The 25,660-nt window shown below is 44.1% G+C and overlaps 1 protein-coding gene across 49 annotated transcripts in view; it reads right to left on the minus strand.

Annotated features, from left to right (window-relative positions):
- Positions 1-25,660, minus strand: part of LOC122248827 (homeobox protein cut) — a 348,197-nt gene that overhangs the window by 157,686 nt on the left and 164,851 nt on the right. For 43 of the 49 annotated variants that reach the window (XM_086538507.1, XM_086538508.1, XM_086538501.1 and 40 more), the window contains one exon: positions 5,419-5,478. The exons of the other annotated variants lie outside the window; for them this stretch is intronic. In XM_086538507.1, coding sequence (XP_086394633.1) covers positions 5,419-5,478 — 60 coding nt within the window. The remainder of the gene's footprint in view (positions 1-5,418; positions 5,479-25,660) is intronic. 49 annotated transcript variants of the gene reach the window in all.

Raw genomic sequence — 25,660 nt, forward strand, 5'->3', positions numbered from 1 at the left:
GTGATCCAGTATCCGGCGATCTGTATCAATATCCGGCCGGGGTGTCGGTCGCGGAGGGCCATTTTTCACGTCGCTCGGGAAGAAGGGAGGGAGGGAGGGATGAAAAAGGGTGGAAGGGAGAGTGGGAGGGAGGGAGGGAGGGAGGGAGAGAGGGATGGAGGTAGGAAGGAAGGGAGGGAGGAAGAGAGGAAGGGAGGGAGGGATGGGCGGGTGGGAAGAAAGATGGAGGGTGGGTGAGGGAATGTCAAGAGGGAGGGAGAAGTGTGGGAAAGGGGGGGGGGGGGTGGCGAGACCTGAGAGAGGAAGCCCAATGTCGTCATAGAGAAAGGTGCTTTGGACACGAGATGCAACTGTGTCATCAAGGAAATAAAAACAAGGATTTTAAGAGATACAGACCGGGTGCCATAAACAGTTTGGGAGATCTAAGTCTTTTCCAACCCTCTGCAACCCTCCCCTCCATCTCCCCTTGCCCCCCCCCATCTCCCCCTTCCCCCTCCCTACCCTACTACATTCCCTTCCTACCATTCCATCAAGGCTTCTAATGAACAGCCGTATCGAATTGTTTATCGCTACATTTCATCAAACAATTATCTCTGCCGTGCGTTGATTCTATTAATAAAAACCTAATGATAAAAACAAATCTATCCGGTGTCATTAACATTTATATAATAATGAAGCGTTTACAACTCTTTACGGACCAAATGGCCACACCAAAAATCTCTTGCAGTGGCTTGTCACTATTTTGCCGCTATAACTCGAAAATATCACTGCCGGCGATAGCGGAGTTAAGGAGATTAAGACCTATTTACATTATATTTATTTACTTCCTGCGTGAATTTCCTAAACCGTAGTTGGTGAAGTATTTCTCCTTCGGAACTCCCGACAGCCGAAATTCGAGTGACGTCCATCTGTAACTACGGCGAGTGAATAACGTGGTTTCCAAGAAATAGTCTTTGGCAATTTCCCTTCGGTCTTATCTGCTACGCATCTCAGTGCATCTCGTTTTCTACGACTGCTGTTTAAACGGAATTCTAAAACAAACAGAGTAATTGATTCTCATGAATAATACGACAATTAGAATTGGGTTGTCAGACGTTTTAACTCTTTCCTTACATCCTAGAGTGTGTTTAACATACGTTAATCTTTCTGGGCAGCAGTCGCCCTTCTCTTTCTTAAGCGCCGGCCTAAACCCCTTGAGGCCAAAAATCATGTTTTGCAGTTTTAGGACGGCGACTATAAGCAATGGTGACGAGCTTATCAGAGGGCCCGACACTTGCGTCTTGTTGCCACCACGTCGCCGAGGACGACAAATACGGACGACCACCGCAATTTTAGTGGTTACGACGACGCCTTGCGCGAGAGAGAGAGACGACTGTGAGCAGAAGGTTGACTAAGATGAAAACGATCAAGATCAACTTTAACTGGATATGGCAAGAAGTTCGCAGATTGTTTTTATCATTACGGAGTCATTAGATACAGTTTAATCTAGTACTCAGAATTAAATCAAGGACAAAATAGTTTCTTAATTTCTCTCTCTCTGTCTCGCTCTCGCTCTCGCTCTCGCTCTCGCTCTCGCTCTCGCTCTCGCTCTCTCTCTCTCTCTCTCTCTCTCTTCTTATCGTTTATATCTAGACATTGTTATTTGGTGCCAAACTCTTCCGTTTTATTTGTGTCTATTATATTATTTTTCTTCACATCTTTCTTACATCCTGCACGATAATGTCATCTATAACAAAATGTCTACCTTGCATTCAGGCCCCTTTGTGCAAGAATATCTCTTGCCTCATGTTATCACGTGTTCCCATCGCCTCTGTCACTCCCCTTTCCCCTCCCGTGTTGTTGTTTGCTTGGCGTGTGTGCTGGCGTGTTCTCGCAGCGCCGTCGCGTCAAGACGAACCCTGTCGCCTCTCGCACGATCGGTTTTCCTCGTCGCCGTGTCGTGTCCGATCAGATGGCGACGTCGGTTCGCCTTTGCCGTTCTGGTCGAGTCATTCCTCCGAAGCTCCCCCTCGCGCCACGCCCTTTGCTCAAACGCTCGCCCTTCAGGGCTCACGAAAAATTCGTGTGATGCCACGCTTTAATATATTTTCCGAAGCTGTTCATGCAATACACTTCGCGAGATAGCAGCGTTGGAATAAGGGGGTCTCATTACGACTCTCCCTTCTCCTCCTTCTGTCAGTCGTGAAGGCTTTATAATACGCTATTTTGGGTATGTGACAGATAACATATAAGTAACGTGGCTCGCAGCACGAAGTCTCTCCTGCTTTTGTTTCTTTGCTGCGTCTGCTTGGTCCGGGCTGCTGCCTTTGGCGCTTTTGTTCGATTCAACTGCTTGCTTCACCAAGTGACCAGTTTGATCTCGTCAGAACTCTTGTTATGGGTAGTCATAATATTATGCATGTGTGCGCGCATGCTTGGATGTACGTACGTATGCATGTTTGTATGTGTATATGTATGTACGTGTGGTCTGTGTGTGTGTGTGTGTGTGTGTGTGTGTGTGTGTGTGTGTGTGTGTGTGTGTGTGTGTGTGTGTGTGTGTGTGTGTGTGTGTGTGTGTGTGTGTGTTAGTGTGTGTGACATGTAAACAAGCCCCTTCCCTCCCCGTCCCTCCACCCTCCCAACGTCAAGGAACAGCCGCCAAAATAGCCGCGCAGAAAGGAGCAGAATCCTCAGAGAAGTAAGAATAGTGGCATCCCTCCTCCATCTTGGTAGGCCGGAGCCTCTGCCGTCACCGCGCGGGAGGACAATAAATGAATGTCTTATGACTCACCATTCATGAGTAAGTGGAGGTCAACCATCCAAGTCCTTCTCTCTCATCTTCGTTTACTTTATGTTTCGCTCTCCCGCCTTTTTTGTGTACCCTGGGGCGGTTTTTGTGGCCTTTTCTCGGTTCTTTTCCCTTCTGAGAAATCATTTTCATGGCGTTTTGTTTGTTCTTTTCTTCAAAAAAAACATTATGCATGCTCTCTCTATAATCAAGGCTTTCCTCTCCCTTTCTTCCTCGTCTTTCCATCTCCCATCTCCCTTCCTCGTCCTCCATTCCCTCCTCCCCTTCCTCCGCCTCTTCCACCTGCAGCCGGTTCTCCTCTTGCCTCTTCATCCACAGCTCATACTTCGTGTTTTTGTGTGGGTGACTAAGTGAACCAATTGAGGCAATCTGTCTGAGTTGCATCGCCCCCGCTACCACCACACCACCTCAGAGTCCACCTACATAATGACGGCCCGAGCGATCGCACCAACCACCAACACCGCCGCCACTACAAGCCCCTTACCATTAACACCACTAACGCCATCTTTAGTCGAAGCTTATTACCACGCACCACCATCACCGAAGGCATTAAGGCGATTATCCTAGCGTCCGTACGTACAGTGCCACCTACACCGCCGCCATCACTTCTTAACCGCAGTCGCCTTAGCCAAAGCCACTGCCACTACTTCAACAACTCAAACTACCATAACGTTTATCCTTACTACGGCCGCACTTGAGTGTAGCCTCGCCGCATATGACGGTACTGTCATCTAACGCTGCATAAAATACTACATCAGAGATATTTATGTCGGCCATGATTCTGGGAGGCGACCGCGATGGACCGATAGCACTCAGACAAGGTAATATTAACAGTAATAAAAACAACGAAAATTAAGGAGGAATGTGTTTATTATACTCAAGAACCTTCACAGTGCATTAAGCAAAGACAATGGAAGCAGAACATTCAAGGATTACGGAAACTGACTTAAGGACACCACCATCGTGAAACTATTAATTGACGTATTTCTATAAGAACAAGAACGCGTCGCTTCTAATGAGGAACTGCGACAGTACATTTACCCGTTTTCTTTGTTGACAGACTCGAAACAATGATCTTATCACAGATATTAAAAAAACTGCATTACTACTTTGAAATAGGCACGTCTCATCAACTATTTTTTTATTATCTGTCTATATGAAATATACTACAAGAAATAAACAAATAATTATGTAAAAGAATTCATTGTGCGCCCGTTTTCCCTCATCGTCTCCCCCCCCTTTCGCTTCCCCTCTGTTCCCTCGTCTTCCCACCCGCCACGCCTTACCCTCTCCCTCCGCCCCCTCCCCTCCCCCTGCTCTGTTCCCCTCCCCCACCCCCTGTCCTCCCATCGGATGATATACGTTCTTCATAACTGTCTGGGAAATTTGAATATGCCACAGCTAAGGGAAGTCATACATAACATTCCCCAGTCGCCATTCCTGGGGGGTAACTCTTTGACGGGCGAGGGGAGACCACGAGGGAGGGGGAAGGGGAGGAAAAGGGGTAAAATTAAGAGGAAGGGGAAAGAGGCCAGGCTCCAAGCGTTCCCACACTATTCAAGGCCCATGGTCTTGATGGCACTGATTGATATATTGGTTCGTTCCAGAAGGCACAGTTTGAGTTGGTGACAGAGTAAAGGATTGAGGGTTCGATTGTCACTGTTATCAAGATGTCAGCTGAAGGGAGGGAGGGGGGAGGGAGGGAATGAGGGGGAGGGATGCCTGTCACCTTCCGCCCATGCACGAGTATTCTATCTTTATTGAAGAAAACGAAACACCTGTCGAGGACGGAATGTATAATTTATCATCGAGTCCGCTGAGGGCAGAGTCTGTCGACCTATCCATCAGCTCCTCCCGTTAGGCCTAAGGATATGCTCGAGGCTCTCCGCCAGATTTAAAGGATTTCAAGCTCTAGCGTCACCTACTGTAAACCTCTCCTGTGATGGATTTCTCTCTCCTCCGCCGCTGCACCGAGTTCTAACGGCCGCCCATGCCACGTCAACCGCCCATGCCACCCAACACCGCCCACCTTGTGATCGTGGGAACAAGCCTCCCACACCAGTATGCTAATGAACTGTGGCCGAGGGCTTGAAAAAGAACAGTAGTGGGGAAGCGTTAAGGAAGCAGACAGTGTTTTATGGGGATGATCAGGAGACAGGATGAGCCGGGGCGAGAGGAGGGAGTCTGGGGAGGGCGGAGGGGAAGGAGGAAGAGGGGAAGGAAGTTTGAAAAAAAAAGTAAGAGTGAAAAAAGGAAAGAGAGGGAGGAAGCCGGGAAGGAGCTTAGGATAGGGATAGGTTATACGAAGAAAAATCAGGAACCAAGCAAGACAAAGGGGAAAATTATTACGAAGATAAAAGGAGGCAGTTAAAATTAAATATAAATAATGAGTACACACAAAACACAATACTTACTCAAAATACACGAGAACCAAACCAAAACATTTTTTTTTTATGTGTGTGTGAGTGTTTAGTCACACCATTCACTCCCACAGAGTTAAGAAAAGAGAAACGCTTACATGGTAGATAGTTAAACAAGAAGAACCTCACCATCCATTCAGAACGAATGGTAACAGAGCTCCCTACCACTAACAACAACCTTAACCGAACGTAAAATGCATCTGAACCTACTTCCGCAGCTTCCATTAGCGATAGAGCCGACGCCGAACTTGAGGATGCGGCTCCTCGAACCTGGAACGAGTATATGTTATAACATCACGTGACACAAAGCAGCACGCGGACTCGTACGGAACTCCAGTACGGTCTTATAATAAAATAAATAAACACGAAAGACATGGTGGGGAAAGAACATGGGGCGAAACTCTTGCACTGTGCTAGATGTTTCGATAATGTGTTAGATAGATAAATATATCCTGAATTGTGAAATTGTAGATAATCTATATTCAACATCAAGATATTATAAGATATTTTAGTTATAATGTGAATGGGAAAAATGATAATCACTGGGTGCAAGATAATTTAGAATAAGAAATAATTACTTATATTAACGAAGAGTAACCGAATGTCCTTAAATGGTTAAAACAAGAAAAATACTGTAAAACAAACAATAAATATAAGTATATGTAAACGCGTGTATCTACTTGTGTTTGCATGTATATGCGTTTGTTACAATATATACATACATACATACACATTTTTGTCTAAAAATATTTGTGTGTGTGTGTGTGTGTGTGTTTATGGGCCTTTACCTCTCCAGAGAAATACAAATACAGCAGCGACGCTAAGAGACCAAGCGCCAAGAGCGAAGAAACACAGTGATAACAGTAATGAATAAAGGCCGGGTAATAACCTCCTAATGTCCCATATTGGCTGCGTAGGAGGAAATGTAATAACACAGAAGGGGAAGATGACGCGTCGATATTGATCTGTAAATGTTGCCATAATTATACGTTCGTATGTTTATGTACACAAGAGTGGCTCTGTGCTTGTTTGTGTGGCAAGGGTTACGGTGTATTATATATAAATAAACACACACATATGTGTGTGTATGTATGTATGTATGTATGTATGTGTATGTATGTATGTATGTATATATATATATTATATATATATATATAATATAATATATATATATATATATATATATATATATATATATATGAGTATATATATATATATATATATATATATATTATATTATATATATATATATATATCTTTATATATATATATATATATCTTTATATATATATATATATATATATATATATCTTTATATATATATATATATTTATATAAAGAGAAAGAGAGAGAGAGAGAGAGAGAGAGAGAGAGAGAGAGAGAGAGAGAGAGAGAGAGAGAGAGAGAGAGAGAGAGAGAGAGAGAAATACATGCGCGCATTGGCACAATGGCTCTGTGCACACGCAAATACAAACACTGTATTATGCGAATTTGTGAATAAACCACTAAAATTTTATCGAGCAGTTTTAGCGAATATTCATACATACATGAGGTACTACTATTTGGTAATATGGATCAGATTATTGACTCACGCAAACACGTGTGTGTGTTTTTGTATATATATGTATGTTTGTAGGCATGCATATATATATATATATATATATATATATATATATATATATATATATATATATATATATATATATATATATATATATATATATATATATATATATATATATATATATATATATCCATACCCTATACGTGAATTCATAGACAGAAAAGCCGAGGCTACTTTTGAAAAAAAAACTATGGTTCCAAGTAATTAGAAAATTATAAACAGAATTTCCACAATTCATGGCCATAAACGCGACTAAAATTCAAAAGAACAGAACTTCCTAGTCATACGATGTCCGAGTATGCAAATGAGGAGACCGATTTTTTTTTCTCTTTGGCCCAGGCCGGATCAGGTGACACTAGGGTGCTGTCAAAATGTTATATAATGCCGGAGTGCCATATGCAAATTACTGCCGGGTGCCAGGTACCACCAGACACTGCACTTGACTGATGCTAGCAATTAATGTGTAAATTTTTGACTTGTGATCCTTTATTTGTATATTTCATATCAGTTCTACCCTTCGTGCGTGCGTGCGTGCGCCTGGTGACGGAGCGGGAGGACTTGGGAACCGTGGAATTATGAGGCGGTCTAATCTCCAAACTGTAATAATAAATGGGTAAGAGAGACGCGGTAACTGGAGAGCAAAAAGCAAGTGGTAATGACTGTCACATGTAGCCAACAAAAGCTTTCTTCAAATGAAGCTTTATCTACAAGGGTTTTTGTTCTCTCCCGGCCTTGTTTACTGGTGAATCTAACACCAAACAATAATTCGAAGCATATATATTTAATCATTGCGTGATATATATTTTGAGTACTTTTTCATATGGTTATTTAATGCTTTAAGTCGGAGCATAAAACTTTTTTTGTGTGTGTGTGCGTTTGCTGAAAGCGGACTCAAGCACATTTGAAAAGTCAACGCCATCGATCCTTTTTCCCTTTTTTGTGCAACTAATTGTCTTTCTTGGCTGGAAGGTTGGTGCCATGTGACACCCATCGCGCAGCGGCACACAAAAAGGAGGGTGCCACCGTGGCTCTCTCTGCTTCTGGCTCTTTGTTCCTCTCCACGTCCCGCTCTTGGACACTCCTCATTGGCCGTGGCTCGCGCCCTCCTCTTTATTCTTGCGTCTGAGGGGAGGTTATGCCAACTGCTCTAATGCTTCCCGGATAAGAAATACGGCCGAGCGCGGTAATTGAAACGTAATAACCATGTTTACGACATGTAGGTAAGGGTGTACCCGTGATTACCGCATAAAGCGTAATCATTGTGACTTTAGAGGTGATTATAACCCCATGAGTGCATTTCCATGAGGAAAGTTCGGTTACTCCAGCCTGGTCCCTCTAAACTCATGATTTTACTAAGTTCTGCAAAGCTCCAGTACATACGCATGTTGTACAACCATGACCATCTGCAAGACATCTACAACCTGAGAGTCACAACCTCATTTAAGTCGCATCCTTAACCACAAACACACTCGGGGGGGGGGGGGTAATTTTCTTCGTAAGTTCTCTGGACTTCCTCTTCGACTGTTGATTCGACTTTTAATTGAAGAATTTTGCTTTTTGTTAGTCCTGTTCCGTTCGACTCTCTCTCTCTCTCTCTCTCTCTCTCTCTCTCTCTCTCTCTCTCTCTCTCTCTCTCTCTCTCTCTCAACCCCTTGTTTTAGGTAACAGATAAATATCAGGAAATATTAGATGCACCAGATCACCCTCCCTTCCTCCCCTCCCCACCCCCACCCTCCCGTTCTTTCCCTCCGAGCTCTCCCCCCTTTCTCCCATGACCCCTTTCACCCACCACCCACCACCTTCCCCGCCCCTTCCCCTCGTCCCATCTCATTTTGTTCCCCTACTTGTTCCCATCCTGAACCAAAACAGCTGGAAGACAACATATTTTTTTATGTGACTCTTCTTTCCCCTCCCCTCTCCCCCTTCCCCCCCCCCATCCCCTCTTTTCTTTTAATAGCACGAAAATTGTTGTGTCTTCTCGAAGCATAATTCCCAAAGTGTCACCGGGAAGATGTACGGGGTGACGTGATGCACAGAGTTCGTAATAACGCTCCAGGGATTAAGTGTACAGCGGCTTTATGCATTCGATCCCTCAAACTGTCAACGTCTTGGCGAAACCTTACGTGATTTTTGGCGTTTCAATAATGCCGTGCCTCTTAGAATGAATACGTTGCATAACATTTCCGAGTCGGCAAGAAACAAACAAAACAAAAAAACGCATTCTTAATGAAATAAAAAAAACACTTTCAAAAGTTACGCATAGTAATACTTTCATAAAAAAAAAGATGATGCTACGAGAAGAAAATGCACATAAGAAAAAAAAAAAAATAATCGGGATACTAATGCTTCACATCAATCGTTCATGAAATCCAGCTCCCTTAGTGAAAGGATCCAACCCGCCTCAACCCCATGTGTGGCGGATCGTATGGACGCGGCAAAAACATCATCTACGCATAAAATGAAGTAGTTGATACGCGCGTGGTGTTGCGTACCATATAGGAGGATGTTTTGTGTCCTTTTTCTTAGCATTTGTACCGCAGATGAAGAGAGAGAGAAGAAGAAGTAAAAAATGAATATATCTAATGAAGCCTGTTTTTCAGTTCGGGTCTTTTGGCATCGTTCTGATTCCCATCTTATATAAAAAGGAAAGAGATAAAGAAGAAAAAAAAATGCCATAGACGTCAAAACCAAACACATTTATATCCCACGTCGCTCTGTTCAGATTAAGGCGTGGGATCCTTTTCAGTCCCATCTGAATACGATCTGAATCCATCCCTTTTGGTCCGGATCAAAAGTCACTTATAATGAATGATCTATGGAGGGAAAGGGTTGGAACATGCGTGGTCGACGGCAGCGTGGCGGCGGCAAAGGGGGAGGGGAGGGGAGGGGGGAGGGAGAAGGAGAAAAGGGGGGAAGAGAAGGAGAAAAGGGGTGAGGAGAAGGAGAAAAAAGGGGGGAGATGGAGAGAGAGAGTGGGGGAAAGGGAGGAGATAAGGGTAGAGAAAGGAAAGAGGGAGTGGGGGAAATGGAGGAGAGAGGGGGAGAAAGAGGAGAGAGATAGTGAAGGAAAAGTAGTGCATAAGAGAAGAAGAGAGAAAGAGAGAAAAAAGTAGGAGAAAGAATGAGAGAAAGAGAGAGAGGAAGAGGTGGGGGGAGGGGGAGAAGGGGCGGGCACGGTCGGCAAGGGGCGAGGTTGAGGGGAAGCATGAGAGAAAAGATGGTTGGTTAGACACCGAAACGAGTGAAAGAAGTTACAAAAAAGAAAAAAGAAAAAATCGAAAAAAGTCAGGGGAGATGAGCGTAATAAGTAGATTAAGTGATACATCATCTGATAAAAAAAAAGAAAAAAAGTACGAAATAAGAAATACCCAAACAACCAATTACTAAGCCCCTTTCCCTTAACTTGTCCCCTTCGCATACATCTTCAAAAGCGGGAAAATTCAGATCATTAGGACCGTCGTTTAGTCCCCGAAATAATCTGCTATCTGCCGTTATGATCAGCATCTACGGCAATGCTCATCTTTCTGTCGGGAGAACCTGGCAGTTGTCACATGCCTCAGTGCCCGGACGCGAGTGTGGTGGTGGTGGTGGAGGAGGAGGAGGAGGAGGAGGAGGAGGAGGAGGAGGAGGAGGAGGAGGAGGAGGAGGAGGAGGAGGAGGAGGAGGAGGAGGAGGGAGGAGGAGGAGGGGGGGGAGGAGGAGGGAGGGGGGGGAGGAGGAGGAGGAGGGGGGAGGAGGGAGGAGGAGGGGGAGGAGGAAGGAGGAGGAGGAGGAGGAGGAGGGGGAGGAGGAAGGAGGAGGGAGGAGAGGGGGAGGAGGGGGGTAGGAGGAGGGAGGAGGAGGAGGAAGGGAGGAGAGAGGGTGGGGAGGAAGGAGGAGGAGGAGGAGGAGGAAGGGGAGAGGAAGGAGAGGAAGGAAGGAGGAGGGGCGGGATGAAGAAATATGAAGAGAATGTATATTTCAAAATAAAGGGAATCAGGTTGCTATTACCATAAGATGAAACTTTGCGTCTACTCTTGGTATATTCATTCTCTCTCTCTCTCTCTCTCTCTCTCTCTCTCTCTCTCTCTCTCTCTCTCAAATCACCTTTCATCAGCGAGCATAAAGATTAATTATGAGGTCCGCGGGGATGTGAAAGCATTGATGAGAGTTTTAATTGCAAAAGTTGGACCATCGGCATGTAAGGAACAGAGTTACCGAAGGACCCGAGGCGTTACGTCGGCCCGTTAAAAAGCTGTTTGCTCACACTTACAATGGGGGGGAGGGGGAGATTATCTTCTCCTTTTTATCTTCCTCGGAGCTTATTGAATTATTAATCATGTCAATTTTTTTGATAAATAGTATGTGTAGAGTGATAAAATCTTGCTAAAAACTATGATGTTTTTTTTGGGGGACTCTCTCGGAATATGAGGGAGGAGTTTCTTATATGTAATATCGTCGAGACACTTTGAACGATTTTTTTTTCTTAAAGATTCCAACCAGAAGCAAAGCGTATAATGATTATCATATGTTAAAGAAAAAAAGAAGAAGAAAAAAGAGGGGTCGTCTAAAAGGGAAAAAATGTACAGTAGTGAACCGCGCATGGAGGGTGTCTTTTCAAATCAAACATAAATAAACAGAATAATAAAACCCACGCCACCCTTGCCCAAATACCCCTCCCCCCTTCTCCTCCCTTCTCTCCCCCTCCATCCCTGCCCACCACCCCCCACCCCTACCCACATCCCTTGCACCCAGCTAGCCAGCCAGCCCTCGTCTCTCCCCATCTCCCTCCCATCACCCACCCATCCACCCACCCTCCCTTCAACCCTTCTCCGACTCCCTTCCCACCCTCCCTCCATCCCCTCCCCCACCCACCCCCACCTCCACCCGCTCTACCCTCCCTTCCTCCAACCCCCTCAGTACCCTCAACCACTCCATCCCCCCAACCACCTACCCCCACCCCCACCCCACCCTCGCCCTTCGCCGGTCCCCGTAACCCTTTAGCTCCATCAGTGACTTGATATCTTCCCCCTCTTTTGGGATTGACTCCTACGCGTTATTTCTTTCCTTTTATGCCTTTCTTCCCCCTTATCCATGGTGTCGCGCCTGCCCTTCTTGCGGCCATCTGCTCCCCTGTCTAGGATTTCAGGGGATTTCGGATTTTTCATTGGATTTGTTGGTAGACTTGTTTAGAGTGTCGGGGATTTGGAGATCTCGCGGTAAGATGGTGTTAAGTGCATTAGTGACATTATAGTCGCTGTTGCTGGTGTTTCGAATAGGTGCTTCAACTATAACGGCGTGGCTCTTGGTGATCTTTTATTAGCGGCGATCACTTTTATTTTTACACCACGGTCAGGACAATAGCAGTGTGAGTGCACTACGCCGAAGCGAAACTTATGACGCGACGTTTAAAACTGTGTCTGCATACACATCAAAGACAGACATACACACACACACACACACACACACACACACACACACACACACACACACACACACACACACACACACACACGCACACGCACACATTTTTCTCTCTCTAGGATATGAATTTTATTGCAACGAGTTCATTGGCTTTGAAAATCCAAATGGGGTAACTTTGGCGCAAGCTATATAAATATATCACAGCCGTTCTAAAATAAGACAAATTCTCTCTACTACCAATTATGGCTTAAGGTTCCCGACCTATTTTAAATCCACTCGTTTCAGTTCTACATTCTCTTTATTCTTCCCCTGTTCTTCTCCTGTCGCGAAATCCTTGGGGTTTCTTGCGCCTCCTCTGTTCTTCCTTGCAGTGGGCTTATTCCCTCGCATCAGTCGTGGCCTTTCATCCCATATATATTATCTTAAGCCCGCCCCTCCCCCCCTACCGCCCCCTTCTCCCTCCCACTCTATATTAGGGCCTAAAACAGCCGTGGATCCCGTTTCAGCCTGTTGGATCCTAAACCCGAGCGGTGATATAAGCCTCCGATAAGTTCTAAATCTGCCCAAAAAGCTCTCCCATACGGTATATAGTTTTGTTTATTTATCCAGTACTCTGTGTTCGTCATGTTTATTGATGTGGCAGTCTGAACGCTCGTAATCCCATAGGCAATCTTTCATGCTTTTGGGATTGTTTTGTATATGTATATGTCCTTGCTCTGAATTCGGTGTATTTTCCAGGGTATTGGTGCACTCACGGCGAGGGATCCCAGTTCGTGGATGGGAGACACTTTGCGAAGGAGAGAGAGAGAGACAAAAAATAAAAGCATGAAAGTGGCGGACCCGCGTCTACGGATTGTGACGTCATTCATTCAAATCCCACTTGTACGAACAGCTGTCGAAAACTCTTGAGCCTCTTCCTCACACCCGCATATATGTACTTTTAGATAACTAGTAACGTGTATGTGTAAAAATAATGGTCGGTGGCATTTGTTTTAATGGGTCTACGAGTTACTTGTGAATGACAGAAATGGGATCTAGTCAAGGGGCATTGTAGGCATACCCTATCTACTACCCTCATATTTTTTGTTAGGGGACGCACTGATGGCAATTATCCTTGTAACGATCATTCAACATCATCAATGAGTCAGTCACGTGATTCTATAGACGCCCCTATGGTATGCGTCAAGGGGCCCGAGTTTTTATGGCTATCCGAATGAACCTTTGTCTACTTCAAGTGTTGGAGGGTAAGTCGCAGCTCCTTTTGATGTATGTACTTTACACAAATCACATACGAGCCCGAAGAATAAGAAGGACCAAGAAGAGAAGAAGAAGAAGAAAAAAAAGGAAGGAAGGATTGGGAAAATATAAACAAGTAAACAAAATAGCATCAGGCGATCGCTCAGCAGGAGTTTCAATAACAGCTCACCCCCATCGAGTAGGAGATCTGAACCCACTTCAATCAGTCACTTGGCCCGATCCTTCTGCCCTGTGATTGACTCAATTGCTTCGGCGGTTGTGGCGGCGGCGGCAGCGGTCATGTTTGTGGGGGCGAGTTTTGTGTTGGTGGCAGCATTGGTGGTGGGTGGTAGGTTGGCCGAAGCGTGTAATAAGTGTAAGTATCCTAAGTAAGAAGGTCAGGAGTGGAGCTAGGGCCTCGTGTGCTGACGTAGTTCGAGAATGAAGCTGAATTCCGCAGCCTCGGGTGCTGAACGTGCGTGTGTGTGCGTGTGTGTGTGTGAGCGTGTGGGTGTCTATGTATGTGTAGAATGTCTGTGTGCGTGCGATGGCAATGGCTTGGCGGGGTACGATATGTAACATTGTGTTTGGTCTTGATAGTTTTGGAGAAGGTTCGGGTGTATGATTCCCTGGCCGCCGCTTTACTCGCGAGGGTCTTTTCGCAGCCTTTGTGCTCGCCTCAACGTCACCGTTATTCAAGTTACTATTATTATCATGATCATAATAATAATAATAATAATAATAATAATAATAATAATGATAATAATATCATCATCGTCATTATCATCATCATAAGTATTATCTTCACTAATTTTATCATTAGTGGTTTATTATAATTTCAAAACGTTAATAATTACTATATGTACAACAGTTACCAGTATTCTTTCTATCATTATCAATTTTCTCATTAAAAAAACAAAAACAATAAAAAAACATTATAACTATTATACTGTTAATATTATCATCGTTATCATTAGTAGTAGTAGAGGTAGCAGTAGTGTTAAAAATAGTGGTAGTAGTAGTAGTAGTGATCGTCGTGGTAGAAGTAAGAGTAGTAACAAAACTAGTAATAGCAGAAAACTAGTAGTAATAGCAACAGCAGTAGTAGTGGTTGTGGTGGTGGTAGTAGTGTTATTTGTAGTTGTGGCATCAGTAGCAGTAGTACTATACCCACTAGTAGCAGTAAAAGAATCAACATTATTAGTCGTAGTAGCAGCAGCAAGTAGCGGAAACGGTAATGATGATAACGATGGAAAATAATAAAAACAATCGTAAAAATAGCCTGTATATTCTTTACGTTTTCATTCAACTTTTGTTTCTTTCGGAGATTCTTTCCCCCCTAGACTCCCTGAAGACTCCTTCCCTCATCACGTATGGAGTGAAGTCTCCTCTCTCCTCTAGCTTCCACTTCTTCATCGCCATCTCCTTCCCCTCCCCCTTCTCCTCCTGTCCCTCCTTCTCCCCATCCTCCTGCTCCTCCTCCCCCTCCTTCTCCACTTGGTCCCTGCCCCCACACATGGTTCTCTGGTAACCTTGACTCTCATCTAAGCCATCTTCCCCGATCAGTCATATTACCCATCATGCCTTGAAATCTCCCGATTCGCGGCCATGCGCTAAAAATGGCATTCGTCTCGTCTTGGCACTGCTTGTTACTGTCATTGGGTGTAATGGAAATTAATCTCCCGATCCGATGTCATCATGTGCGAATAATTTCGTTATATTTGGGCAAAATGTATTATTTTCATCAAGCAAGACATCCACTACTCGTCAGCCGACATGCGGCAACCTTGCATCCGCCTAACTTACTCCCCCATCCCTTAGTAATGGACCCAACCCTTTTAATCTGGTGTCGGAAACACTGAGACTTGGCTTCACTTTACTTCTGCTTCGACTCCTGATGGTCATTTACATACCAAATTCAACTTGGTGTGGATATTCTGACGCATGGTTTTCAGATCTGCAATATTTCCCCCTGCAGAAAATAAGATTAGCTGAAATACAAAAGTCAGAAATACTAGCACGGCCGCCTTGCCCAATGTGGAATTCGGACACAGCACCTAATCCGCCAATCGGCATCTTTTGTGGGTGAGCACTTTTCAAGAAACGCGATACACGAGAACCAACACCGAGATCCAGCGCATTTATTATTCCTATTTTTTTCTTGCATTATAATATTTTCATTTGACGTAAAAGTTTCAGATTCAAGTCTAACAATAAGCATTCCATTAAAATAGGAGACTTTTACATTACTGTACATACAGAATGTACTTCCAGTAGATGTATGCCTTAATAATTCACTTTTTCTCTCCCAGATGGCAGCATCAACAGCCCCCTTCGTAGTGGTGGTTTTTATGCAGGGAACACTAATGCAATATCATGGTTCCTAGGCCGTCCGAGGGGGTTTGATCCGACAGAATTTTAGTGTATTTGCATAAAAGGTTCCATACACACTTTGCCGTAGAGATACATGATAACAAATCTGATATTCGCCTTGTGTAACACCAAGACTTTCTCTTGTCACATTTCAATCCAATAATCTCCGCGCTGAGCACTATGTAGTACAACATTTGAAATGCAAATCGGAATTTTCACCTTCGAACGCAGTGGAAGTTTTTGGCTTCTTGATGTACATTGGGATTGGCATGCGTGGTGATTCATTAATGGGGGCTGGCGGAGTAGGCGCGCAAAAAAGGGACTAAGAGAAAAGAAGCAGGTGACGGGGGAATGCGGAATCTGTCAGATGTATCAGTTTTGGACGAAATATCATTTCTTATCGCTGGGGGGTGTGCGAGGAGTAACAAGATTGAGGTGTTGATGAAGAAGCCGTAGAAAATAAGAAACTTAAAAAAAGGAAAAAACAAAAAAAACGCGGGTAAAAAGGAAAGAGAAAAAAAGACGTTAAGAAGGAAAGGAAGGTTGATTTAACGGATAAATCAACACAGTTCTAAGGAAATTCCCAGACATTCCCCCTCCAAATAAAGTTTTAAAAAAAGGTCGTTATTATCCCCTCGAGTTCCGCATCCCTGTTCTCTCTCAAGACAAACAGTGTAAGGAAGTGTCGAACTCCCAAGGAAATGATGATTCTGTTTTCCTCGGGAGTCGCCCTCCATCCCCCCTCCCCTCTCCCCCCCGTTCCCCCGTCTAAAGGAGATTTTTAATGGTTGTTTTTGCAAAGTTTTGAATACTTGTTAAGGTTTTTTTTCTTCACTCTCTATCCCTCTTTCTTCTCTTTTATTTTCTTTATTCCCTTTCTCGTTTTTATATGTGGCGGGATGGAATGTTTAGGTTTACTTCTAACTTTCTTCAGCCAACACTTCTCGTACTTTTAATTCTTGTATTCATTTTATTTATTTATACATATATTTTTTTCTTGGTAGTGGCTTGCGTAAGTCTTGAGCAATTCCACTCTACTTAACTGAGCCAATTCAGATAATTACCGAGCGCGCAAACGGCTTCAGATAGAATAAATATATAATTATTGTTCGAAACGTGACGCTATAGCGTTCAGCTCAGTCGCATTCATTATGGACTACTAATTATATATTTTATTCTATAGCCTTTTTTCTACATTTGTAACATAGCTCCATAAATACATTCCACGGGGCTGCAGTTAATTAAACGCTTCAGATGACTTTTCGCAGTTTCATAGAAGTCCAGCCAAAACAAAAGCGCAACGATTGAGTCCTCACAATATAGAAGGTTTGGATTCGGTATTTTGTGCGTGAAAGGGAACCCCTGCATATTCACGCCCACCGGTGCTCCTCAGGGATGCCTTCTGTCATCGATTCTTCCTGCTTCGGCCCAGTTGCGCATCGCTAACGGCTAAAGCTGTAAAAACGTTGAAATTTTGTACGGGGGGAAAAATGTTCGAGTGAATGTTTTTTTTTTTCTTTTTTTTTCACAAGCCTTTATGAAAATATTTACGATACGTTTCCGTTCCGTGGCTCGTGGATGTTTGTGATTTCCTCTGTTTTAAAGAAGATATACTGTGCATTCAAATCTTTTGTTGTGACTGATGAAAATATATATTCATTTGACACAAGTTTATTTTTGACTTTCATTCCTGTTTTACTAATGACGACTATGAAATAATGCTACGAAGAAACTTTTAAACTCGCGTTAAATGGAATATCATTTAGCCCTACAAAAGATATTAAGTACACAATTTAATAACCATTCTATCACTAATTGTATCTTGTCAATTCGTGCATCTTATTAGCTTAGAACTACGTTGCCCTCTTAGGAATATCGAGCTGAATATTTACTTGGTTCTCGATACGAGAGCAGGATGTGCATCAGAATTCACCAAGAAACAGTTTGTGTGCATTCATAGGGACGGTATTTTACGCTCATTTATCTAAAGAAGTCATCACCATTAATAACAATATTCGGTGTATGTGTAACGGTCACGTGACCAACGAAACAGCCCGCTACGGCGATGTGAGTAGCAATTTCCCGGCTTTTAATATATTCCTCTGCCTTCGCAGCAGACTTGGATATATCGATAGATAAAGATAATAATCGTAATCTTGGATACAAGTCCGTTAACATTTTGGATTACCTGAATATTTTGGAACGAGACAGGTAGACCAGGTGCTTACGTTGATTGGATGATTGTACACTCTACCTACCAATCAGAGGGCTTCCCTCGACGTGAAACAAATGACCATCGATTCCAATAATAGTTGATCGAATCGTCTCTTGATAACCTTGAAGTAGGTTATGATGACATCATATAGTTACGAAACTCGAAGGGGATAATGAAATATAAATCCTAGGCCTAATCTCGTTTCTGCGCAATTATATCCGTGACGATACAACAAAACAAAAAGATAAATAATAAAAAGCAACGGAGTAATGGCGGGTGGCGTTTTTGCATTGGCAGTGACATTCTATTCGCGCTCTCTCCTTAGAATGTATTATATCAAGTACATATTCCTTTACTTGTTCTCCCCACAAGCCCCACCACTCCCAGCCGCCGTTCTCTCCATTACAAAAACAGCCATTACCACAACCACCTGCACCAGCTTTTGCCCCAACCTCCTCCTCCTCCTCCTCCTCCTCCTCCTCCTCCTCCTCCTCCTCCTCCTCCTCCTCCTCCTCCTCCTCCTCCTCCTCCTCCTCCTCCTCGCCATTCCTCCGGCCCTCCCAACCCTACTTACTCAAGCCCTCCCACACTCCCTGACCCCTTCTCTTTCATGCACGCTTTATCCTCTATTACGCCTTTACCGTTTCCCTCGTTCTGCATTTTGCTGTCCTAAGTCAATTCCGCTCGCAGCTGTTTCATTCGCTCGCGACTTTTTCTACCATGAAGCATCGCTGTACATCGTCACTACACAGAGTCGCCAACTGTGTATGTACAAATGTCACTATATGCAGCCACCATCATTGATTATCCGCGACCGACTTCACTATATACAGATATACAATCACAATCACCACTACACAACAACCACGATCATCTTACAAACAGTCACCAGCATTATCACTATACAGAAGGACCTTCACCATCACTATATATAACCATCGTCACCAAGGCCACCACCATTAACGCAGCTTCTGCCACCATCTCCATCACATCCCACTGCCGCCGTCTCCACTACAGTGCCAACACCATCTGCCCGAAATAGCTGATCATATGACAACACATAAAGGCAACATAAAGTTAACAGGACCAAAGTTGACCAGAGTGCAACAGCCTCCTCACGTGCACCGTATTGAGTAGCGGCATGCTATACCCCAGTTAAAGTTCGTCCCAGAAGAATAGTGTGGCACCCGATGAACGCGGCGAAAGGAAAGGAAATGAGATTCATGCACATAGATCTTTAGACAATCGAGTGGAGATTGGACATTGCAACCATGTTATGTGGGCTGGTCGATGGGGACACGCGTGCAATTGCGAGCCGCTACCATGTTCTTCTTTCTGATAAAGTATACTTGTGGGTAACGCAAAACGAGGAATGCATACCGAAGGGAGGGAGAGCCAGAGAGAGGGAGAGAAAAAAACAATGGTTTCATAATCACAGACACTTTATTTTCTCCGTCGAGGACCAGGTCTGTGGCTTAAGCAGCATGAGTCATTCTTAGCTGTTGTAGAGAGCTGGCAATAAACAACAATTTAAAAGTGGCACAACTCATACTAGTTAATAAACGCTTAGATAAACCAACAAACGTGCTAATAACAATAATATCCACCTAATAAACTAATGCTAAAAGAATGCCACAAATCATACCCCGTCATCATAGAACAAATAGAAGATAATTGAATTGGAAGAGAGAATCAATAAACAGAAAATAACGACGTCTGAATAACACGCACGAAGAAAAAAAAGGGAAAACATAAAGCTAATAAGAATTCAATAAACACACAAAAGACAACACAACAAAGCCCCGTATGACAACATTCCGAAATGGGCGTGGCTGTATTATTTATCATATGGACGATGCCCCGATCTTTTTTCCACGCAGGAGCGTTGGGGATCATAAAATTTCATACAATTTTCTGCCTGGAGATTAGTGTGTTCAAGAGCGAAGTATAGTGACACAATGTGTTTTCTTGTATTATACATAATGGGATATTTTCGAAAAGAGTCATTAAAGGCAATTTTTCTATCAGCGGTCTGGCTATCATATCATTTCTTTGGTATTGTCGAATGATCTGCATGGTGGCTGAGGTGACTAAGAGTATAATGATCGTAGTTTTATATTTACGTTGCATTATTCTCTAATTGACAACCATTTACAGAACTACTTTAAAAAAGGAACCATGAATTAGGGGTCATTATCCCTCCGCTGATACATGGAAGTATGGATGACACAAAAATATTTTGCTTCGGATATCATCATCATTAGCGTTGATAAGGACTTCTACAGTTGTGAACCCATGAACACCATAAAAGACCTATATTATGTAACTCGAACCCAATCATCCCCAAGCTCCCTCCCTCCCCTCTGAACCCTCCACTCTAGAGCATCCTGTCTAACACTATCTTCCCCCCTCTAACCCTCTCCACATTGGGGTGTGTCTCCTTGCACATTCCTGCCTCACTAACCGCTGATGTTGTCCAAGTAGAGAATGACAGTAATGATCGTTAACGATGACGTTTAGCCATGGTCTCATGATACATAAAACTGCGGATACCATGAGCCGGATACATTTAATGGTGAATAATGATGGCTGATGAATATTCATGCGGGAGGACTTGATGGAAGCGCTGGGAAAGGAAAGGAACGGCCGGGTTGAGGCTGCGCCGCGTCCCTCATTACAGATGAAGATACAACTTGTCTATACTTCTCGTAGACTTGATCATCATGTTCTCGCCAGCATCTATTTGTTTATACAGGACGCAGGCACACATTTATTAGAGCGGACTGAACGACGCAGTGAGCGGGGCCCCCGACTCATGGAGAAATTGCGAATGCATGTAGGTCACAATTATCTAAATTATGTAATGAAGTCATAATGATTTTTGATAGTTTAATAGACGACGCAAAACAGATCGAAATGACGATAAAAAACAAGAGCATCGAGAACAGAGGATTCAGTATTAAGGGGGAAGTTAGTCCTTCCCGCTGCGTCATTTCCGCATTTGCAGCGTCTATAAATCGTGACACAACTATGGCTTACAACAACCTTACACACTCCCCTCGGTCAACCCTGTTCGACCTCTCTGGACAGCTAAAGTAAATAAATAAGCTTAGGATTTTCGACCAAAAGGAGAGGAGAGGATGTGGACGTGTGCGCTATAATATGACAAGGAGTGATGCGCTGTGAATGATCAAGGAAGGACTTTAGTAAGTAGCTTCCCTCCAATATAAACAGAGGCCGTCATAAACGCAATTCAGTGTGTCCTGCTGTTGCCATGTCAAGAAACGCATTGCCAAATAAGGTAATAAGTGCCCTTCGCCTCACAATGCCTCTTCCTTGGAAAGATCAGCTCCCTGTTCAAGATCGGCATCCCGATGGAGAAACGGGCAGTCGAAAGGAAATTGGAAAACATAAAAGCCCCCAACATGGTTCTGAATCGCCAAAATTGTATCTGAAGCACTATGTTTTATTGCCGACTGGCCAATGGCAAAGGAGCCTCGCCAGACTGACCAATAAGATAAATCCACGATGTCTGCTTGACCAATCGGAGTCGGGGAGACGTTCCAAGAGAAAACGAAAACTCCGAAGCACCAGCGACGTCAAGAGATGTGGATTTCCGAAAATTGCTCGAACGGGTCCCATTGCGTAGACTATTGTATATTGTTGCGACTGTATGATGCGAAATTTGCAATAGAATTTGAAAACATTGTTACATGCGAATGTACATACATGCATATATATATATATATATATATATATATATATATATATATATATATATATATATATATATATATATGTATGTATGTGTGTGTACGTGTGTGTGTGTGTGTGTGTGTGTGTGTGTGTGTGTGTGTGTGTGTGTGTGTGTGTGTGTGTGTGTGTGTGTGTGTGTGTGTGTGTGTGTGTGCGCGCGCGTGTATACACACACACACACACACATACATATATATATATATATATATATATATATATATACATAAATAGAGAGAAAGAGAGAGAGAGAGAGAGAGAGAGGGGGGGGGGGCGAGGGAGGAAGAAACGGGAGGGAGGCGGAGGTCCCTCTCGGGCGCGCCAGAGACAGACGGGTGAAAGGAGGGGGGGGGGGGGTTGGAGGGAGGCAAGTGTGCATATAGACACGCGCGCGCGCACATACACACACATATATATACATACATATATATATATATATATATATATATTATATAGTTAGATTGATTGCTGGATGGACAGAGGGGGAGGGGGTGGGGGTGGGAGGGAGGGAGGGAGGGAGGGAGGGAGAGAGAGAGAGAGAGAGAGAGAGAGAGAGAGAGAGAGAGAGAGAGAGAGAGAGAGAGAGAGAGAGAGAGAGAGAGAGAGAGAGAGAGAGAGAGAGAGAGAGAGAGAGAAAGAGAGAAAGAGAGAGAATGAGAAGGGAATAGCTGGGGAGAGCGATGCTGACAGGCAAGCAGGCAGGCAAGTAAGCAAGCATGCCGCCCTGACAAGCTGAACATGATCAGTTGAGTGCTGCTGCTTCAAAAACTACTGGCACTCAAAGGAGCGGAATGAAGGGAACTAGGGGGCGGCTGTTAACAAGCATGACATTGCATGACTCCATGAATCAGTATGGAGGTCAGGCCAGCGAACGGCACAAACGACCATTAAACAAGCGATGGCGCCACCTCACTTTAGTCTGCGATAAGGATCAGTAACATATCGGTTAGTAAAGGACTTTGGCCCCCATAGGCGGGTGAGGGTTAGTGACTTCTGGACGCTGCTAACATCATCAATTTCTATTTGCTGGGTTTTCAGGAAGACAAGAACTGTTCTCGTTTTCATGAAGCTGGAGTCCTAGGAGTGTTGCTCTGTTTATCAGTGACCAGCGTTTTGTGACAGAAGAATATGAGGGGTCGTCACGTGTATCTAATTTTGGAGTCGTGTTACGAATCCAGCAGTCTTATGGCCGGGCAGTCGGACGTAATGGCCTATAATAATTGCCATCAAGTGTTGAATTAAGTATACGAGGGTGTCTCTCCTCCATCTTCGCGGTGTTGTGTTCAGAATCACCCACAAGGTTTTTTGCGAAAACATGTTTGGTGAAGCATTACTATTCTTCCTCTTCTTCAGTCTCTACCAAATATGAGCATCTTTGTTGATGACATTCTCAGTTTTTCAAACGTCACCCCACTGTAATGTTTACAGCAAGTGTGTGTTATTTGCATATTGTCAACAGGGAGTCTTCACCCTTATGTCATTGTGTGGTAAGGTCCTTTTCTTCGCTTAATTACGTGCATTAGCAGAACTTATCAACACTTGAGCTTCGCCTTGTTAGTGAACATTATCTTGGCTGTGCGCTTCTGCGACTTTCTTTTCTTCCTTAAATTCGAGGCAGAAAGTCCGTCTCTACATTCGACTTGTGCTTCATGATTAGGATCTGATTTTGTGTCCCCGCCCCTCGCCCTGTCGAAAAGGAACAAAGAGAGCCTGTGAGTCTGATGCTTAGCCCCTTTATTTGGCGGGGTTCCGTGCCATGTGGTTACTACTCGTTGTTGGGCCAGAGAGGGAGGGTGTTGGGTCGCAGCGGAAGTTACACAAACGTGCTATATTTATTATGCAAATCAGCTATGAATCAATGGGTACAGTCCGTGCACGATGGCACTAAGGCCGTCGTTGATGTCGGATCATACCACAACAATACGCCAGAATTTATGGAGCCTTTACAGAAAGAGTTCCCAACATCCTTATTAATGAGTTCACGCGACTCCTTCTCGAGTTCTTTATCGCTTCGTCTTCAGGGCCTCAACTCACACTCAAGTGACTCGTTAGTCGCTAAATCAATCTCTTCCGTTCTTCCCTTTATGTATGTCCGTGACTTCAGTCTGTGTCTCGGTCTGTCTGTCTGTGTCTCTGTTTTGTATGGCTTTTTGGTAGATGTATAAATGTGTTCACAAACGTTCCATTTGATTTCCCTTTTCTCATTCGAGTTCACATCTAAAGATAAAGAAAGGCATAAAAGACGCGAAAGAGGAAATGCCTCAGAATATCTAGGCCTTAATTAAAGAAATTGATAAGTACCAATAAAAACTTGTGGGGATGACAGCGGACAAACTACTGACCGTGTCCGCCATAACGCTAACCGAAGAATCTCGTAAATCCCGGAGAGCTGGAACAAAAGGGCGGCCAGAAGGAGCAACATTCTGCCGTAAGTGACCGCAGTCCAGACACATAACCCCCACCCCCACACCCACTCCTTCCCTTCCCCCAACCCCACCCTCTCTCTTCTTTTCTCCTCTTCTTCCTCCCCTCTCCCTCCTCCTCCTCCTCCTATTCCTCCCCTCCTCCTCCTCCTCCTCCTCCTCCTCCTCCTCCTCCTCCTCCTCCTCCTCCTCCTCCTCCTCCTCCTCCTCCTCCTCCTCCTCCTCCTCCTCCTCCTCTCCCTCCACCAATACAATATCAAGAACCGCAAGTGGTCTCGATGTCCAAGCTTAATGCCCCGCTCCTCGTATTGGCAGAAGGAGTCGCAGAATTAATTATTGGAAGCAGGTTCCATGTTGCCGCGTCCAGTGCGAGATGGCCGCCGCGCTTACTTTGTTCGTTTATCATTCGAGAGATCATTCTTTTAAGAAGAGAGATAGAGAGGACTTTATCATCAATAAATAAATGAAGAGAGAGAGAGCGAGACGTCCATGCAAGCTAACGCGGAGCGGGGCGGGGGGAGGCGAGGGGCGGCCGCTCAGCAAAGGAGAGGGAATGAGAAGCGTCCCGATGGGATGATTAGTTTTGAACGGATCAGACGCGAACACAAAGGAGTTGATAGAGGAAATGAGTTTTCGTGAAAAAACACAGAAAGTGGTGTGTCGTTCACTTTATGGGAAATATCTGATCGCCGCAGCCAAATATCTTCCGAAAAAAAAAGCAAACAAAGAGGAGAAACAAGAAAGAGCGACTCAGATGGTTAAAACGCGCTCAGAAAAAATTGCTTTGACGCGTTGACGAATCCCCACATAGCTGGTGGACGGTAAATGGTAGGCGAGAGCGGTACTGGTAATGAGATTAGCGGTGGGATAACCCCCAGTTTGCCAGGAGTTAATATTCCCTCTTTTCTGGCTTTATTTTCCCTTTATTCCGCTTGATGGCAGTTTTGTGATGTTATTAAATATTCCTGTGTTATGATATTATATGCTGTCTACACATATTTCAGGGATATAAAAAGCGGTGGTATTTTTCATATGTCGGTTTTTCCAGGTATATTGACTTTTATGATTTATTGGAATTAATTATTATTACTTTATCTTCTCTCTCTCTCTCTCTTTCTTTTTTTACTTCTCTCTCTCTCGTTTTTTTCGGGAAGTAATGCATCGACGCTTAGCTTTTGTTACGAATAATTTTTGTCCGGGCACACAAGCCTTATGGAAGGACCTTGTGTCTTATTCTATTTGCCGCCTCCCGCGGGATTAAAGGGCTATTGTGAGGACGCTTCAGGATTTCTACTGGGTTAGTTTTGGGGCGGTCGGGACTTGGCTTTTTGGCTTTCTTGATGCGAATGGGTTGAGGACGACTACGATGCGGCTTTGTTATTAGATTAAAACCGCTGGGGGTGGGGGATTATTAAATGTTAATGA

The sequence above is a fragment of the Penaeus japonicus genome, unplaced genomic scaffold, assembly GCF_977035675.1.
Source record: "Penaeus japonicus unplaced genomic scaffold, GWHDUDI00000001_assembly GWHDUDI00000007, whole genome shotgun sequence".
Lineage (NCBI taxonomy): Eukaryota > Metazoa > Arthropoda > Malacostraca > Decapoda > Penaeidae > Penaeus > Penaeus japonicus.